The 20,029-nt window shown below is 36.7% G+C and overlaps 1 protein-coding gene across 1 annotated transcript; it reads left to right on the forward strand.

Annotated features, from left to right (window-relative positions):
* Positions 1-7,458: 7,458 nt before the first annotated feature.
* On the forward strand, positions 7,459-17,494 carry INH3 (inhibitor-3). Its single transcript, XM_089987571.1, has 2 exons — positions 7,459-7,919; positions 17,219-17,494. Exon 1 carries the CDS (start codon positions 7,585-7,587, stop codon positions 7,906-7,908), a length of 324 nt encoding a protein of 107 aa, XP_089843697.1. The 5' UTR covers positions 7,459-7,584; the 3' UTR covers positions 7,909-7,919; positions 17,219-17,494.
* Positions 17,495-20,029: the final 2,535 nt, after the last annotated feature.

Consider the following 20,029-nt stretch of genomic DNA (forward strand, 5'->3'; position numbering starts at 1 on the left):
GGAGCCCGGCTTTGAGGAGATGAGTGGGGGTGACGGGAGTGGAGAAGAAAATGGGAGATGAGGCTGAAGTTGTCAACAGCCTTGTGACGATATATTGCACCACCTCTACCCCCAACACCATTCTCTTCTCCCAAAGCACCTGTGAGGGTAGGTGATATTTTATTAAATCTTCATTAAATACCATCTCCCATCTCATCTTTGGCTCTCAAACAGAGCCTTGATTTTTTAGTAGTGTAGAACATATTTTAACTAGTTTTGTCATTTGTCATTGCTATTGTTTTGTATTTGCTTCCTATTATGTTTCATAGGTTCTGGTTTGGGGATTGCATTGAGATGGAAACACCATTTTCATGTGTTGCCAAAATATGGTTTTGCCAAAATCTGGTGTTGAGGATTGAACAGTGAAAAGTGTGAATGGTGAATGTGGTATTGAAGCTGCCAACTCTATTACCAATGCAGTGTTTGCCAAAATCTGGTGTTGAGGATGGAACTGCAAAAACTGAATGGTGTGTATTGAAGTTGCCAGCTCTGTTCCCAATGCAGTTCTTGCAACACCACTGTTCCCAACCAGCAGAGAGCATGAGAGCTGGTGAAAGGGCAAAACGAATCCAATTCAAGGCTTTCAAACAGAGCTTGATGCTTCATGTGCCTAAGCATTTCCTAAGCACTCGTTTTTTTTGCATCAATGCACATGGCTCCTCATATCTGAAGGCTAGGGGTTTACACCATCCGGAAAACAACTGTAAGTGTGGCAGTCTTGGCCAATGCAACTAGGTCTTTGATCCCGAGGGTGGTTCCCCGTTTCTCACAAGAAAAAGTTGGTCAAAAGCTAAAAAAAAATGCAGTTTTGAGCTGCAAGTTTTTTTTATTAAGTATAGGCTATTTTTCTGATGCTTTGATGGTACTCACTTTTGGCACAATTCTTTGTTTTGGCCGAGATTAAAGAAATGCCAATTCACTACTCAAAATGTTAAGCATGACCACTTGATTTTTTTTAATAGCTTTACCCTTACGTCTCCTAACAAAATAGGCGCCATGTAAGTAATCGTCTGAAAAATCAGACGCCTAAATTTGTAGGTGGCAAAGGGCAAAAGTGTCAAGTAAACATTAAATTGGCCATCTTGGTTGTATTCTCTAGCTCCTGATTAGTAATGGTATTTCTAATAAAAATGAGGGTCATCTATGTCATTGTCTATTTTTTTTTTTTTTTAAAAGAACACCTCAAAATGCCGGTGGAAAAATCTATTTATGGACCAATCTTTCAGCCCTAATTCTAAAAAATGACTCACCTTTTTCTGAAATTCCTGATATAGTGGTGGTTGGACGAAATCGCATTTTGGACATGGCACTGAGAAACAAAAAGAATAAAAAACATGGGGAAGCATCACATTTAGGAGATAATTTAGCATGATATTGAGCAACCCCCTGTTGTTATTGAATGCCTAATTTTCAATAACAAGTATAAATATCTGACTAGGTGTGGGTCAGCTTAAGAAGCTCAAGTTGAAGGCCTCCGGGAGTTCAATATCCAGGGTGCATGCTTCTTGCCACAAGCTCGAAGCCAATGAGAAATTATCTTCAATGGGCAATAAGGTAGTTAGGTCTGGTAAACGAACAGAGCAGCTCCGGGCCCTACTCACTTTTATTAAACGATTGATTATTTTCAATCTAACAATAATGCTAAAAATTGATTTCTTGAAATCATAATTATTATGGGTTACAAAAGGGGTGGGGAGGCAGTTTCTAAAGTGAAAAACATAAATGAGCTATTAACAATGGGGATTACTAGGACTTAACAAAGGGAGATAGACATCATGGATGAATCTCTGGAGTTCAAAACTCAAGGGGGGTGTCTGTTGGGTTTTTTAAAGGCAAGATGGGGTTAGGCAGACCCCTACCACTTATACAACTATACCAATGGGTTTTGAACCTGCAACGTCCCAACACAAGGTGACGTGCACTAGCTGCTCCTACCAGACAAGTGGAGCCCCTATTACCTATATCTTCATGAAAGATGGTTTCGAATGCATCGTGTCATCCTCCGGTTGCATTGAAAAATGAAAAGAAAAAAAGAGAAGAGAAAATTTCATTAGGTGCCAAAATTTTGACCCTAATTTGAAAAATAGAGCATCACATTTTTGAATTTCTTCTTGATATGAGTTTCTGGTTCTCTGAAAATCATGGAAAAGGTATTTACTTTCACTATTATGCATTAACGCAAGTTAAAATCTCAACAACGTTTTTAAATTTCCTGGTATGAGTTTTTTTTTGTTTTACTATTATCTCCGCACCGAGGTGGTATCTCATGTGGTAGTCGGGGTCGTGTGCCAAGCTGAAGGCCCAGTTTTGAATCCCTCTGCCATATCGAATTTGATAGGGGGTCTGCCTAACCCAGCTTGTATTTAAAAAAAAAACAATAAAGTTAAATCTCAAGTTAATTTATAATAATAACCATCGTGATCAAATGTTCAGAACAATTACTCTTTTCTTTTATAAGGTTAAATGATTGTTGTTCAATTCTAAAGGATAATATGAGAAAAAATATAATATATATGAGAAAAAAAACTATCTCAAAATAATGAATGCTAAATTGAGGTGTCTGACACTTTCCAAGACACGTGGTTTATATAGGGATTTCAAAAACGTGAGGCACATTATTATATTAGCGGCAGAATGAAAAAATAAGTTGACTAGCATGCACCTTTTTTTTTTAGAGAGAGACTCACCCCCTCCTCCCTCCCAAAAAATCATTGACCGCACATTGAGTGACCTCTGGTCGATAAAACCTTTGAGGGCCTCCCTGCCCACCGTAGAATACACCGAGCTTCAACCATATGCCAAGGGAGGTTTTCGAACTTGTGATGTCCTGTCAACTTGGTTACATTCATAAGTTGCACCTACCAGATGAGTAGAGCCCTTATAGGCCTTGGCAAGCAACACCCATGCCATTTCATTTTTGTCTCTTGACATCACAAAGTTTTTTTTATTATTATTATCAAGTTGGGGGATTAAGCCTTCCCCCCTACAGACCTATTGAGGTTAGGTAGGGGATTAATATCGCTAATTCTTAAGATGGTGTCTGTCAGCTTGTTAAGGACACAATGCATGACTATTTACATGAAGCAATTTTCAACATTGTCCGTAATGAGTTATGCAACTTTTTTGGGGATAGGAGAACTTCATCTGAAAGTGTCTGTCAGGTATGAAAGTTTCATGTCATTTATTTCATTTCGTTAGATTTCAAGCTATTATATGCTTGATTTCATCACATATGAGCATGATTTCATCACTATGAAAGTTTTTGACTGCCTTATAACGCATATATGCATATATACATGATTGAATCACTATAATTTTTTTTGACAACATTAGAGCACATATATGCTTGATTGAAACAATATGAGAGTTTTTTGACAACAATAAAACACATATAAGCATGATTTCATCACTATAAAAGTTTTTTGACTGCCTTATAACACATATATGCATGATTGAATCACTATGAAAGTTTTTTGACAACCTTAGAACATATATATATATATATATATATGCATGATTGAATCACTATGAATATTTTTTCACAACCTTAGAACACATATATAAGTATGATTTCATCACTATGAAATTATTTGACTGCCTTAGAACACATATATGCATGCTTGAATCACTACAAAAGTTTTTTGACAACCTTAGAACTCATATAAGCATGATTTCATCACTATGAAAGTTTTTGACTGCCTTATAACACATATATGCATGATTAAATCACTATGAAAGTTTTTTGACAACATTAGAACACATATAAGCATGATTCCATCACTATAAAAGTTTTTTTACTGCCTTATAACACATATATGCATGATTAAATCACTATGAAAGTTTTTTTACAACCTTAGAACACATATATATGCATGATTGAATCACTATAAAAGTTTTTTGACAACCTTAAAGCACATATATAAGCATGATTTCATTACTATGAAATTGTTTGACTACCTTAAAATACATATATGCATGCTTGAATCACTATGAAAGTTTTTTGACAACCTTAGAACACATATATGCATAATTGAATCACTATGAGAGTTTTTTGACAACATTAGAACACATATAAACATGATTGTGATACAGAAGACATTTATTTGATGATTTTATAACACATATATGCATGCTTGAATCACTATGATATTTTTTTGACAACCTTAGAACACATATCTGCATGATTAAATCATTATAATTTTTTTTCTGTCAGCCTTAGAACACATTTCTGAATTCTGTTAATGTCCTTCACTTTATTGCTAGCTAGTCTATGTGTAATTCATTCATGTTACTTTAATTGCCTTAGATTAGGTGCATTGCATATAATTTATTTCATTATATTTTGTTTATCAATACTAACCTTCTTTTCTCTTGTAGGATGCTAGAGATAATCAGCATAGAGGAGCTGATGGAGGCATGGATGAAGGGGTAGATCGAGATAATGGAGAAGATGATGCTTAGAATCTTGGCGATGATTAGATTCATGTGTTGAATTTGTTGTACCTTCTTGTTGTTTCAAAAGAAACTCTTTGTAAATGTTCACTTGTAAATAATTGGAACTTGACGAGGATTATAGTGGATCGATAAATTGTTTCAGCTGCTTTGTATATGTATTTTTATGTGTACTTTATTTTTTATACACAGGATATATAAATTGTATAACGAGAAAATTTTTCTCGATATTTATATTTCAAACAATTTTTTTTATTTTTTTTTATGGATATTATCCATCACTAATTAGTATCAGACTCCAATTTAGCGATGGATTAGGGACGTATATTTATCCTTAAAAAAACTGAATCAGCCGATGTTTTGCGATGGATTGTAATTCATTGCAATTTTGTCGCTAACATTAGTGATGGAATTAGTGACAGATGTGTATTTGTCACAAAACCAAATCTCTGCGGATTAACGATGGCCTTGCGATAAATCATGACATTCGTTAATTCATCATAAATTAGTGTCAGAAGTAGTCAAAGATATTTTCTGTCACTAATTAGTGAATATAAAATTATGATGAAAGTTATCTGCCGCTAATCCATCACTAAATTGTTTAGCGATGGATTTGTGATGAATTAACGATAGATTACAACTGTCGCTAATCCACAGATTTCTTATAGTGTGAGGTTGAGACTTTACAAGCCAGGTGGTTTATCTTTCCAAATCACATTATCTGCATCCTTAAATACACGACATTAGTGAATAGGGGGGTGGGATCAGGAAGAAACCCTTTTGTAGTCAATAGTGTGGATAGTGTTGTGCTTACGTACTACATTGCTGCGTGTCGTTCATGCTTGTGTGGGCAAGGACACTTGAGGAGCAATGAGAAAGAGATTATCCCTGAAAATTAAAACATGTTTCTACCAGTTGACCAATAAAAAAATACTTATCACAAGAAATGATGTTTAAGCGATATTTATGATATGTTGAGTGCCTTATTAAAATATCACAAATTTATAGCAATATTTTAAAATAACCTTGATACTTTATCACAGAGTTTGACACTTTCACGGTTCTTTTCTTTAATTAACATCCAATTTGGCCTTTTGCCTGGCCTAACAATGGAAAAGAAAAGTGAATTACAAGGGATTAACTTTAAATAATAAGTCATGACATTTGTTGTGTGCCACCTCAAGGCTTTTATTTTTTGGGCCAAGTCAAGGGAAAACATGATCGAAATCTCTTTTTTTTACATTGGTCAAAACCCTCGAGGTCCTGGCCGACCTATAGTGGAACACCCAACTTCAACTTGGTTCGAGCTTAGGATGCAGGGTTAGCATCACCTTCTGCCCTTCACACCTTTGGTGGATCTGGCACATGGTGCAAGACACTGAAAATCACCATCAATGAAAATTTTCAGTAAAAGTTAATTTTTATGCAGCGGCATGACATGCTTACTATGCATTTCCACTACTACTGACCTTCCATCTCAACATTTCTCGAGATGACACCGCACACATCTCGAAAATTACCAAGATGGATGGCTGTCAAAACAGGTCGCCACCATGCAACGACATCGCATATGTGGTTACCCATTTAGTCAGTAGGGTCATGTGTCAAGTTGAAGGACCAGGATCGAATCTCATTGGTGCATGGGAGCTGCCATTGCTTTATCATGGTCGAGGCACAACTGGATGGTCGTATCCTCAACCCAAAGTTTTACCTCGCCGGGAGGCGGGGTCATTAAGGGGGGTGTATGATCGTGCATGATGATGCAGCAATCAAATGCTGGACATGACTGTATCTTGGAAAGGTGAAACAAACGGGCCCGACCCCCTCTCTCCTGTGCAACGTCCGGGGATGAGACTAGTGTTGAGTTTGGTGTTAAGGCCCGCCTGCGAGACCAACAATGAGGCAAAATGCTTGTTCTCTCTCTCTCTCTTCCTCTTCTTCTTCGTTCCTCTTTCTCTCTCTCTTTTCTTCTTTCTTTGTTTCTCCCTCTTCTTTTTGTGTTCTTCCTCTCTTTTTTCTTAGGGCTTTTATTTTTTATTAGAGTTTTTTCTTTGATTTTCATTTAAGATTTTTTTTTATATTTTCATTGATTAGGGTTTTAAATCAAATATTTTTAATTAAGGTTTTAGATATTTAATTTGATTAGGATTTTTTTCATTGATTTTTTATTAGGATTTTGAATCATTTTTTTTTAATTAGGCCTTCTAATACTTAATTTGATTAGGCTTATTTTAATGTGATTTTTTTTTGTAAGGGTTTGAATTAAGGCTTTTTATATTTAATTTTATGGTTTATTTTTCTTTTAGTTTAAGATTTTTGGGTTTACTTTTTTTTGTATTTTAAGGTTTTATGATTTATTTATATTTTTGCATTTATATATAAAAAATATAAATTCTTATTTTTTTCGCAAATTGCTCAAATCTAAACATTTTTTCATACTTGGATCCAGTTTGAGATCCATATTTGAAGCAAAAATCTATAATTTTTTGATAAACTTTTACAATTAGATTCAATACGACACTAATTAAATCTTTTATAAATAAAAAATATCAATTTTTATTTTTTTTCAAATTGCCTAAATTATAATTTTTTTTTTTAGTTTTTAGATCTAATCCGAGATTCATATGCTAATAGACTCCTATGGTTGGCTGATCGAGTCGTACTATCCAAAACTAAGTTATTCGAACTATTATACATATGTGTTTAAGTTGTCCGTATAACTAAAATCAAATGCAATGCTGAACACAAGGAATACGACTTCTTGTTCAGTCAAAACAAACATTGGACGTACTTGTGTCCAAATCTTTGAAGCGCCATCAAACACTCACCTTGATGCCCCTTACGTGTCCGCAAGGAACCATTGGAGCTTGCCTTCTTGGCTGTGCTTCTTCTTCAGCAAATCACGAATCATCCTAACCGTTGAATCGTTATGCTAAACAAGGCGTTTACCTCCCCCCTTCTCCCGTCTCCAACCGAACCAGGACAGTTGGAAAGTCTCCCTCCGGCTCAGATTCCGGCCGATCGACACAAGTTTTCGCAACATAGGGGACGGAAAAGCGCCGCCTGAAGAATCCGATCGCGTTTTCTCCGGCCATGGCTGGCAGTTCCCTCCGGCCGGTGGGGTCGGAATCCACCACGATGGTTATCGAAGAAAACCCTAACCCTAACCGTAGCGCCCTCCCTCAGCAGCCGCAGACGCTCGTCCTCCGCCTGAACCGGCGGCCGAAGAAGAAGGTCTCCTGGAAGGAAGGCACCGTCGACAACGAGTTCCTTCAGAGGAAGAGCTCCAAGAAGTGCTGCATCTTCCACAAGCAGAAACCGTTCGACGAGGACGTCAGCGACGACGAGGACGAGAATCACAGCGTCGATCTCTCGAACGGGAGGCACGACGACGAATGCTGTAGTTCTTCGCATTGATCGTCTTTGATGTATGTTTAATTTTAGCGACGATATGCTTTTCTGGTTTTTGTTAATGCTTTCGATCTTGATTTTTATTGTGGAGAATTGAGATATATCGTCATTTGTTTAGCTTGTTTCGTTTCTTCAGGAATTGAGAAAGTGATGTTCCTCTTTTTTTTTTTTTTGGTGAGGACTTGTATGCACCCTTATGCTTCCGATTTTTCTTTTTATTGTGAATGATTAGGTTTAAGGTTTGCACATTTGAGATTTTCAGGACTTCATGGGATAAGAGTTTAAGGAAATAATGACTAAAAGTAAAAAAAATGAAAAATTCCTTTTCTACCTCTAAGAATATACATTAAGTATACTTACACTACTAAGGGCAAAAAAATACCCAATAGGTATACCAAAAATATACCTTGAGCACAAGAGAAAGAATACAAAAAAGAAATATCAATAAATATACCTAAGTATACTTAGATATACAGGAAATACATTATGATAGTACATCTATCTTAACACCCCCCTCCTCAAACTTATGGTGGATCATTGAAAGTTTGCAAAACAAGAGAATGATAGGTCTTCAAAAGTCTTCGACAAACATTTTCAAGATGAGATCATCAAGGCTCCTCCTAACAACTTCAATCATCAATAGAATTCCAAGCTCTTTAATCTTCAATTCTCGATAGAGCTTTGGTTCAATCCACAACTTCTCTTAGTTCCTGCTTTGAGGAAGCAACACAAAGCAACAACTACAACAAAGAGATTATAACACAATGTGTATATATATATATATATTAAAAAGAATAAATATAATTTTAGATATATACATATGGAGAGAAGATGGTCAAAGCACACCAAAAAACACAAAATAATATGATATATGGAAAGTACAATAATCATTTAAACAATCATGAGAAAAACTATTTAGAGATATTTTAAAAACAATTTTAATAATTATTAAGACAAGAGTTAATAGCAATTATTTAAATCATGAGTATTAAAGAAAAAGACACCAGAAATCTTAATTCAAAATCTTTTGAAAATGATTAAGAGAAATGGTAATCCATCAAACAAGAATTAAAAAATAACTTTGAAACCATTTCTCAAAAAATCCAATAAGTCAAATATCCATATTCACAAAAACAATGTATCTCAGAGATAAAAGCAAAATACTAAATTACTAGAGACCAAAAATATAATCAATTATCAATATGGACTATCAAGAGGCAAACAAGCTCAAACTATATATCAATGACTTAGATAGACAATTCATACGAAGATACAAATCATTAATAATTCAAAACAACTATATCAAATTGCCAATAAGCAATCATCATATTTATAAGAACAATGCTTCATTGTCTCAAATAAATGTAAGGGCTCAAAATGATTACAACAATATAAATTTTAACAGCAATAACAATATCAATCTATGCAACCATGGCATATTATTATGCATAATGCATGTTAATAGAATCTTCAAAAAATAACCATTTTTCATAAAGGAACGAAAGGGCAGTGGAAAAGATTAGAAAATACATGAAAAGATTCTAGAAATCCCACATATAACAAATTTTAATATCATACAAAGAAATACGATTTTCACAAATCCAAACAAGGTTATATAGAAACAATAGTTTGGTCACCACAAGCTATCACTTCTTTGACCTCCATTTCAACAACCTCAAATTCTGAGCGTATCAACACATAGGACAAGAGATTAATAAAAAAAACATCAATAATGACCATGTCAGTGACCATGCAGCAACAATACCGGCTATCTAAACTAACAATAAACACCAACCACAACCAAAAGAGGCGCACACAACTCACCTCACACATGGTTGTAAAACTGTAAACAACATTATCAGCTACAATGTGTGCACATAACTCAACACACACACATAGTTCTAAAGCTGATAAAACAAGATCTCTTGTCCACATAAAAGGTCACTCAAATAAGAGGGATTAGAAAACAAGAGAGGTAAAAATATTGTCATGAAAACAAACTAATGTCAATTAGAATAAGCAAGAAGATTTGAAAACTACATTCAAATCAATAAATTTTGCAATATTATGATATTCAATCCATAGGGATCAACATAGGCACAAGCAAATAACAGTTTAATTGCAAAAAGATCAATAGAAGCATCAAACATAATAATAACAAAGGCCAAATAAGCAAATGAATGATACAACACTCACAAAACTAGAGATCAAGCAAATATCAGTTAGAGCCAAAGTGAGTGCCAGCACTACACTTATAAACCGACAATCTAAACTAAAAAAACAACAAGTTGCACACAACACATCTCTAGCTCCACATCACCAAGGTGCACACAACACACCTCATAAAGGCCAAAAGAAAGAGATGATGCATAAAAAAAATACTGTGATGGACTAAACCAAAGCCAAAATGAGGCAACAAGAAAACCTTGAAAATCACTTTCCAAAGAGAGGTTATAAAAAAGAGTTAGTTTGAAACACAAGATTTCAAATCAAATGCAACAAACGGAGTTTGAAGCCTCAAGTAAATAAAGGTGCAATCATATTTAAAACAAGATGACAAGATGCATTCTGTCACTAAAAACCTCATGAGAGGCCACATATAAGACGCAATAATATTCATAAAAAATTCAAAAGACATAAAGCCTTATAAGGAATGCAATGAGATGGAAATTCAAGAGGAAAATAGCCAATAATGAAATAATCACAATGCCACTAGGGCAAAAACACACAATAGTTAAAATATTAATTTTATTCACAAATTCACATTCAAGGCCACTAAAGGCACGAACACAAGCCACCAAGGGAAAGAGAGCACCAACCACTAAGGGTGAGCGAGCACACTTAAAAATTGTTGTTTTATTAAGCTCACAATAATGCACAAAATGCATAAAGAAAGGCATTATAATATCCAAAGAACGCATAGATCACAATATGATCCTATAGATCTAATGCATGTTAAGATACAAGTAAAAGTGCTTAATACTCAATACAAGAGTATGTATTACAAATCCAACCAAGGTAAGAATATGAACATGCCATGTATGAAGAAAACATATCAAAATTTTATGAAGTGCTCATGCATGAAAATATCCTCATGCATATACAAAAATCTTATAACATTATACATTATCAAATAAGGCTACTAAAGAATTGATGCAGAGCAGGACCGGACGTCCCAGATCCAGCAGGAAACAAGAGCTGTCCCGGGTCCAAGGCCGGACCCGAGATCCGGATCCAATTGCAGCATAAGGAATGATCGGGTCCGAGGACTGGACCAGAGATCCAGATTCGTTAGCCACTTTTAAAATACCCTATTCTAGGGTTGCGTGAGGAAGAGAAGACGTGATTAAAGATTGCAGCAGCCTTTGCTTTTGGGTTTTTTTCAGCAGTTCCTTTTTCCTTTGTCATTTTCCTTGATTCTTCCTGTTTTGCAATTATAGTTTTTGTCTTTACTTCCCTATTGTTTATTATTCCTCTGTCATGTTCAGTTTACACAGTTTTCTACAGCAGTTTTTACGTTAAGGTCTTTGTTTTACATTTTACTCTTTTGTTTTTGTTGCAGCAGCTTCTCTTTTCCTATCAACAATGTCAGTCTTTTAATAATAACAAGTTACTCAGACCTAGTGATCTTTTGTTGTTTTTTTATTCATTACTCCCTGTTGTCAAACCCATTCCGTGGGCATTATTAGTGGATTCTTCCTTCAGGCTGCACGGTTGTGCATCGCACAAAGCCATCAGCATCAACCCCTCTTTGCGTGACCCTTGCAATTCCCCTTGTTCGCTGCATCAAGTGCAGTTCGTTTGTGTTATTTATTGTCGCACGCCTGATCGTGCGTGGAAGAACTATAACAGTGCCAGGCCTGTTACGTTGTGGTCTGTCTCCTGTGGCTGCACCCCTTATCGTGAAAGCATCGTCATTTTGCGCTGCATCAAATGGTATCAGAGCCCAGCCCCTCCTCCTTCGTCAATTGCATGACGCATGGGGCGAGGAACGGTCCTACGAACGGCAAGGCACGAGAGAAGATCATGAAGCGAATGATCGACATGGTGACGGAGATGCAAGAAGATATGCTACGCCTGGAGAAGGAGATAGCTGGTCTGTCGAAGCGCATGGATGGGGTCGAAGCAAGGTTGGGTGCATTTGAATCCAAGGTGGATGCGCACGCAGTGCCATTGAATCAGTTATGCGTGCGTGCGATTAAACTTGTTGATACTATCATCGTCGATCCAGCTCCGATGACGCTCCAACACACGGCGCGACAAGAAGGCGTTGAGGAAACTTTGCACAGGGATGCAGGTTCTGGCAGTTCTCCCCATCCGGTACTCTCCCTCCATCTCGAATCAGCATCGACCCTGGGTCGCCCAAGTCCAGTTTGGGAGTTGACTGCAAATAATATTATTATGGTTTCGGCAATGGGGAATGACGAGCCTCTTTACGGAACATTGAACATTCCAACAATAATTGATCTTTTGAAGCCGTTTGGGTTTGTTTTGGGGAACAAGATCATGAGCGGGGATTTCTCTATGGGCGGTGAGCAGAGCCACTATGCATTCGGGGCAAATATACTAAAATTTTCAGAAGGTGGTCCAGTTTTTGGTAATCATGCTTGTATTGTTGGGATTCTAGCCAAACCCTTAAGACCACGTGCTGGAGGGACAAAAATTCAGCTTGTGCTTCCACGGGGTGACATAGCAGATGGTACAGACGATCAACTTCAAAACAAATCTACAGGCTTTGATTTGGGGGTCGTCCGAGAATATCATACATGTTGCCTATCGTCAATGTGTCTGGTTTATATGCATATCGTGGTGACAACAAGTCGTCAGAGTCGACTTCTTCCCAACCAGGGAAGAATGATGCAGAGCAGGACCGGACGTCCCAGATCCAGCAGGAAACAAGAGCTGTCCCGGGTCCAAGGCCGGACCCGAGATCCGGATCCAATTGCAGCATAAGGAATGATCGGGTCCGAGGACTGGACCAGAGATCCAGATCCGTTAGCCACTTTTAAAATACCCTATTCTAGGGTTGCGTGAGGAAGAGAAGACGTGATTAAAGATTGCAGCAGCCTTTGCTTTTGGGTTTTTTTCAGCAGTTCCTTTTTCCTTTGTCATTTTCCTTGATTCTTCCTGTTTTGCAATTATAGTTTTTGTCTTTACTTTCCTATTGTTTATCATTCCTCTGTCATGTTCAGTTTACACAGTTTTCTACAGCAGTTTTTACGTTAAGGTCTTTGTTTTACATTTTACTCTTTTGTTTTTGTTGCAGCAGCTTCTCTTTTCCTGTCAACAATGTCAGTCTTTTAATAATAACAAGTTACTCAGACCTAGTGATCTTTTGTTGTTTTTTTATTCATTACTCCCTGTTGTCAAACCCATTCCGTGGGCATTATTAGTGGATTCTTCCTTCAGGCTGCACGGTTGTGCATCGCACAAAGCCATCAGCGTCAGCCCCTCTTCGCGTGACCCTTGCGATTCCCCTTGTTCGATGCATCAAATGCAGTTCGTTTGTGTTATTTATTGTCGCACGCCTGATCGTGCGTGGAAGAACTATAACAGTGCCAGGCCTGTTACGTTGTGGTCTGTCTCCTGTGGCTGCACCCCTTATCGTGAAAGCATCGTCATTTTGCGCTGCATCAAGAATTCACACACAAAAGATAATTTTAGAGTATGCAATATGCATCCATACAAATTCCACAAGTTTTTAAGTCATGCCCACAAGGATTAACCTCAACAAAAGATCACAACCCTCAAAACAAAAAAACATGAATTTGAAGTCATACATGAAGAATACATGCTTTGACATTTATAACTACGAGGTGCTCGAATAAAGCATCTAAGTGCCAAAATAGCAATAAAAAAATACATGCTCAAGAATACTAGATCACACACGTACATATTAAATAAAGAGAGTTCAATATCCTAAGATTCAAACTAGATCTCATAGAAGCACATGCATGTATAAATATCATTTCACAAAATCAAATAAATATTATAAACCTTATAAAAATATTTAATAAACATTTAAATTAGCACAAATATGAATGCAATTAAATCCAACATTACTTAAATAAATTTGAAAAACATTTGAAGGTTTTAAAAATAACCCCATATACCAAAACGAGTTCAAAGAGCTCAATCATTTACTAATTAACAAGCATAAAGTGAAGATGCTTGTCTGATTCAAGGTAGCCTCTACACATAACACACAAACAATTAAATTATATCTTTTTTTTAGCAATAAACTGTAATATCCATGGTTTTAAAACTCGCCGAGTCAACTCGGTGACTCGACTGACTCGGCTCGGCTCGACCCTCCAACGAGTCAACTCGGCAAGCTAAACTCGTCCTGACTCGGCCTGACTCGGGTTGACTCGGGCTGACTCGGGTTGACTCGGGCGAGTTTTGGACACTTTTTTCTTTTTTCATTTTTCAAAGGCTATGGGCATTTTTTTCATATGTAAGTGTTCATTTTTCAAAGAACAAATAACATAATAACAATAGGCTTACCAACTTAATATAAAATCACAAAATTAGTAAAAGTCAATCAAATTTCACATGTCCATCATTCATTCCTTTTGGTAGCTCCAGGTAAGGAATCAAACCCAGTACCCCTCAATGAACATAGAGTGAATCCACTAATCCAGCTAACATAATTGATCCCTCATGCAACCATCTCTGAGACAGCCAGCCTATTCAAAACCAACAGCATAAAATGCCCACATTTATCATTATAATATATATATACATCACAGCATTCTCATTATCCAAAGCTTATATGCATTTATGTGCAGATATATAAGGCATGGTCCAATCAACTCTACATCAGAAACACACTTACAAATATCAAATTTGCAAGGATTTTCTGAGGCCCTGCAACACAACAGCTATGTCCATATATTCAGGATGTAAACCATGATCGAGCATGGCTATTAAAGTTCTTGAAGCTAGTAATTAAGTCATTCTTTATATATTGTCTTGAAAGACTTGCTCATGCTTGTGTAGTTTCTTTAGTAAATGTGAGATTTGAATTAAGAGCAGTTTTACTTGATGTTATTTTACTTATTAATCAATTAAACTAATAATTAAGTCATTACCTTTATATGTTTAAATGACAATTTATATATTGTCTTTGTTTTAAAATCAAAAGTTAACAAAACTTGGTCCGAGTCACCGAGTTGACCCGCCGAGTCACGAGTCAATAAAGAACGAGTCGAGTTTCGAGTCACTGGTTTTAAAACCTTGGTAATATCTACCTGTTCCAAATGAAGACATAAATATCTTGCATTTACTAAACTATTGTAGGTGATCCAAACCATAACCTCGGTTCAGTAGTATTGATAACTAACATTCTAGTCCTGTTTGAACCATCCTTGCCCTCAACGTTGAGTATGACTATCATTAGTAATAACTTCCATAGTGTGACTATCATAATTAATTCCAGTGGCTTCCATTTTCCACCTATAATTCCTTCCTCATCATGGTCACTATTCAAATCAACTTGCATCAAGGACAATTGTGGTGGTGCCCCATTAATTATTGGGATGAGTATTATGTTGTAATTTGTATGGGTCAACCTTTTTGTAGGTGGCTAGGAGCCATTTATTCTGTTGCCTTTGGTTGTTTGCGCTCCTTTGGATCTTCCAGTGCCCTGATTATCCATTGTAATATTCTAAGACTGGTTGGAACATCTATGCTTCTAACATTAATTTGGTCTTTTTGGGCTTAAGAAAAAAAAATGAAGTCTGTTGGTGAAGATGTAGGCAGATATCGTGAAAGTTGTTCAACCAGCCAATTAATTGTTGGAAAACCTCTAAAAGTTGTTCATGTTGAATGATACGGTTCACCCATTTACTGGATGTTGGCTGGTTGAAAAAAAATAATATGATAAAATAAAAGCAAAAAAAAATGCAACCATTTTCAGCAGTTTTCTGGCCAACAAGTGGCTGGAAGACATCTAAAAGGTGCCATCCATGTTGTATGGCATCTTTCAGCCATTTTCCGACCATTGGTCAGCCAAAAAACGGCAAAATGGCAAAGTAGGTTTATAAAAAAAGTAACTGTTGTCCGGTGATGAGTCACTAGAAAACAGACAATAGGGTACATCTTCGTTTACTGTTCGTCTATATTCTTGCTGGACAACAGTTGGGAGTGGCATCGAAAAATGAAGGAAAGAGTGGTAGAGGGAGAAGGGGTGGCAGTGGTAATCTGACAAACCAGGTTTTGGGATGAACGCCCTTTTCCCATTTTTTTCCCTTACCTGATTTTGGATGGTATTGACTCCAAAATGGGTAATGTGTATCTGTTGCTCTTGTGCTTAATTCTTCCTCGCCACAAATCAATCCTGTATAGGAAATATAAACTTGTTACAAGTGGATCCATTGGATCGGTTTGCCAATATCTTTAAGTCATAATCTTTTTTTTTTTACTCTGCACCACAAATTCTCCTATTATTAACTAGTTTTGAGAGTATCATTTGAAGGCTACTCAGTACTTGGTTTTGAGGGTATAACCTGGTTTTGGGCATCATTCAATTGCCTCATGACTTTCATGTGTAGTTATAGTCTTACAAAGGTTATAAACATTGTAAATTCCATGAGAAGAAATTAAATGATATTATAGCTTTAATAGGTTTTGTAAGTTGGAGCTAAACAGGATATTGGGTTCTGTCTTTTTAGTGAATTGGTTGCTAATTACTTCTAACTTGGTTCAAGCTTCAAACTAAAAAATCAATATTTAATTTCCTCATTTTCATAAAGAGCGTATATTGTTTTAGAGTTATTTTGAGATTCTCTCATCATAATTAAGTTTGAGAGCAGCAAAGCATCTTATTGGCATCCTTCCATCTTAAAAAGGAGGTTACTCATTGTTAATAGTGGGTTGAAAGAGTGTTGATTATAAGTTCACTAAGGAGGCGTTTGAACACCTTGGTTCTCAGAACTGTACATTGATTTTGGCACACGCCCATGCTGAGAACTGATGTACTTAAACACTGAATCTGAAATCCTGGAATTGCATTTTCAAGTTTACACTGTGATATGCCGATCAGTGTGAAACCCGTGAAACTGTCGTACCAACTTTGTGGTAGTGGTACCATTCTCTAGATTTATTGTTAGAGTGTTTCTGGCACTTGTTCTTTTATGACATGCGTTCGTAATCCTTCACCTGGAAGAAGTGTGTTTGCATGGTCAGCACGTGCCGGTAACCATTAACGTTGATGATAAATGAATGAGTAGGAAGTTTATATTCTCATTCCACAAGAAAATCTTTTATTTTGCTACACCGGGTTGTTGAGCTATCTTGTTTATATTTTTTATAGGTGTGTTTTACAGAGTTCATGGAGTCTCAAAGATCAGAGGAAATACAGGAGGCGAATCCTGGATAGGTTACTGCAATTTGCTTACAGGATTGTCCTCTTACAATTGCTCTCATGTTGTGAATTCTTGGTTTAACCTTAGCTTTGCTCATACTGTTGTCATGACACCTTGAACTTGTTTTTTCACTTTTTTTGTCAAAATCTTTTTGTCCTTCGAAATGTAAAACATAAGGCTGCAGAACTGGCAACGGGTGGAAAAATTTTCTCTAGAGGCAATCATATATATGGTACTTTTATTATAGTAGATCATCTTCCCATGTGAAGATTCTGTTTGAATGCGAAGGGAAAATAATAGCAAAGTTTTTTCAGTTTCATTTTATCCAAATGATGCTATAATTGGTTTTTATTTGTGAAAATGATATGGAATGTTCACATATTTTGCTGCAAACTGTAATTCGATTTCCCTTTTCAGTTGCAGCTGTTTAGTAAGAATTAATGTTGCATTTAATTCAAGAAACTACATTATAATATCCATCAGCGATTCAGCAGAATAAAATTCCAAAGTCATAAATGGTGATGAAAATCTAGTTATGATCCTTATTCATTAAGAAAGCAGCTTTATCTTCTGCAGTCCAAACTACTCCAAAGTTCTAAATCAACATCTCTGGCAGGTTGTTTCTGACTGTTTCTAGTTCTGCAAGTTCTTTTGGTGCTATATGTTCAGGTAGTTTTATGTTCCTAGTTTTTAAGCATACCGTGGCACCATGCAGCTGCAAGCTACATTGTTGATGGTTTTGTTCTTTTGAATTTCACTCGTGCACCAATCACAAATGAAGCTGATTGTCCAGTTTCAATGTTTGGGTGGACCACCTTTCTCGCAATCGCCGCCATAGAGTTGGTTCAGCGAAATGTTGGCCGTGTGGTTACTAATTATGACCATTTAACCAATTCCAGAACATGTAACATCTGTGGAAGAGGGTTCTTCTCGTGAACATCACCAAGCTGAAGGAACATCATGAGTTTGAAACTCATGGGTGTGCATCCCTTGCTATAACTGAGTAGGGCTGAGAAACAAGCCGGCTCGACTTGTAAAGAGCTGGTTCAAACTTGTAAAATAGACTTGGCAAGCTGAATATGAACAGTAGGTACTGGGCTCGGCTCATCTGTAATAGAAAAGTAGGTTCAAACTCGTAAAATAGACTTGTAACATCTGCAGAAGAGGGTTCCGCTCATCTGGCAGTGGCAACTTGTGAACATCACCAAGCTGCAAGAACATCATGAGTTTGAAACTCATGGGTGTGCATCCCTTGCTACGATTACGAATAAGGCTGGGAAACAAGCTGACCCATGTTGGGCTAGTAAAGAGCTTGTTCAAACTCATAAAATAGACTTGGCAAGCTGAATGTGAACAATAGGTGCTTGGCTCGGTTCGAATCATATAAGCTCATTAGGTAGTGAGAATTACATTTTAGATATATTTTATGCATATTTTTTTGTAATATTGTTTCTTCCAACTAGAAAACAATGTATTTTTTCTATAAACAAGCTGGCTCTAATTTGGCTCATTTAACTTGGGTTGATTATGAGCTCTAACTCATCTTGGCTTACTACAAGAACGGGCCAAGCTTGAATACTTCAAGCTCGTTTACCAGCCCTAACTATGAGACCAAAGCAAGTTGTACTCCTTGGTCAACAAGGGGACCTAGGGGTTTTACACTGATGAGTTTCGAGTGATTGAGTTTTCCTTGTTATCCCAAAAAACAAAAACAAAAAATGAAATGTCTGCCTAATGCTATTGCATAAGAAATCTTTTCCAATTCGTTAGTTTTGTTTTGTTTTTTGTTTTTGGGCTAGGCAAGGGGAACAAACCACCCACCTACCCCCACTGGCCCCTTATTGGTTGGTCTCTCCCCACTAGGGAGTACACCCAGATTCGACCTTGCGGCAAGGGATTCTCTCCGTGGGTTTCAAACTTGTGATATCCCATTGACTTGGTGACATTCACAAGTAGCCTCTCCGAGATGATCCGAGCCATTGTAGGAAAATCCATTAGTTATTCTCAGCCATTAAAGGTGGAGAATTATTGTTCAACTAAAAACTTTTTGTTTTTGTTTTTTGGATGATAGCCGCAACAAGATCCATACAAAATCTTTCAGATAAGATAATGCGACTTTACCAATCCACCTATAGCAGTCTACCCAAAATACAAGTTGCATTAAGTTGATGAATTTGAAAAGTTAAGCAAACTTGCTTGACTTTGGGCACCAACATGAAAAACTATTAAAAGACTACAAATATAGGGGTATCTACATGGTTAACTGCTTTGGAATAAGAAAACATAGTTTGATTTTGGGTTCCTCACAAATAAATCATATGAAGGTCCTATTTGTCAAAGTTTTTGAAGGTTAATCAATCTTCCAAAAAGTGATTTCTAGGAGGGAGGTATAGGAAAATCTGTTTTTTTGCATTTATTATTTTGGTCCCATCATATATTTCTCATAGACATGTTTGTTACACCCTTACCTTTTGCAGGAAAGAGGTCCAATTTCATATGAAAGAGGGCCTCTTTCATATGAAAATGAATGAAAAAAACACCCTTTTAAGGTCTAAAATCTTTGGATGGGCCTTCAGTGCAGATGAATTGTTCGTAGAGAATGCCTACCCATGATGGACTCCATTGTGTCATGCTGCCAACATGGTGCTTGGCTGCAACAAACTTTAGGAATTGTTTTTTAATCCATTAGTGAGGGATGGAAACCTTTTTCATTTATGCAACTATACACAAATATAATGGAGGAAAACCACCCCCCTCAC

Source organism: Nuphar pumila, chromosome 14 (genome assembly GCF_984573655.1).
Source record: "Nuphar pumila chromosome 14, dmNupPumi1.hap1.1, whole genome shotgun sequence".
Lineage (NCBI taxonomy): Eukaryota > Viridiplantae > Streptophyta > Magnoliopsida > Nymphaeales > Nymphaeaceae > Nuphar > Nuphar pumila.

What these genes read in the sequence shown, in the direction of transcription:
- INH3 (XM_089987571.1), top strand. Translation starts at nt 7,585, where the DNA reads ATGGCTGGCAGTTCCCTCCGGCCGGTGGGGTCGGAATCCACCACGATG.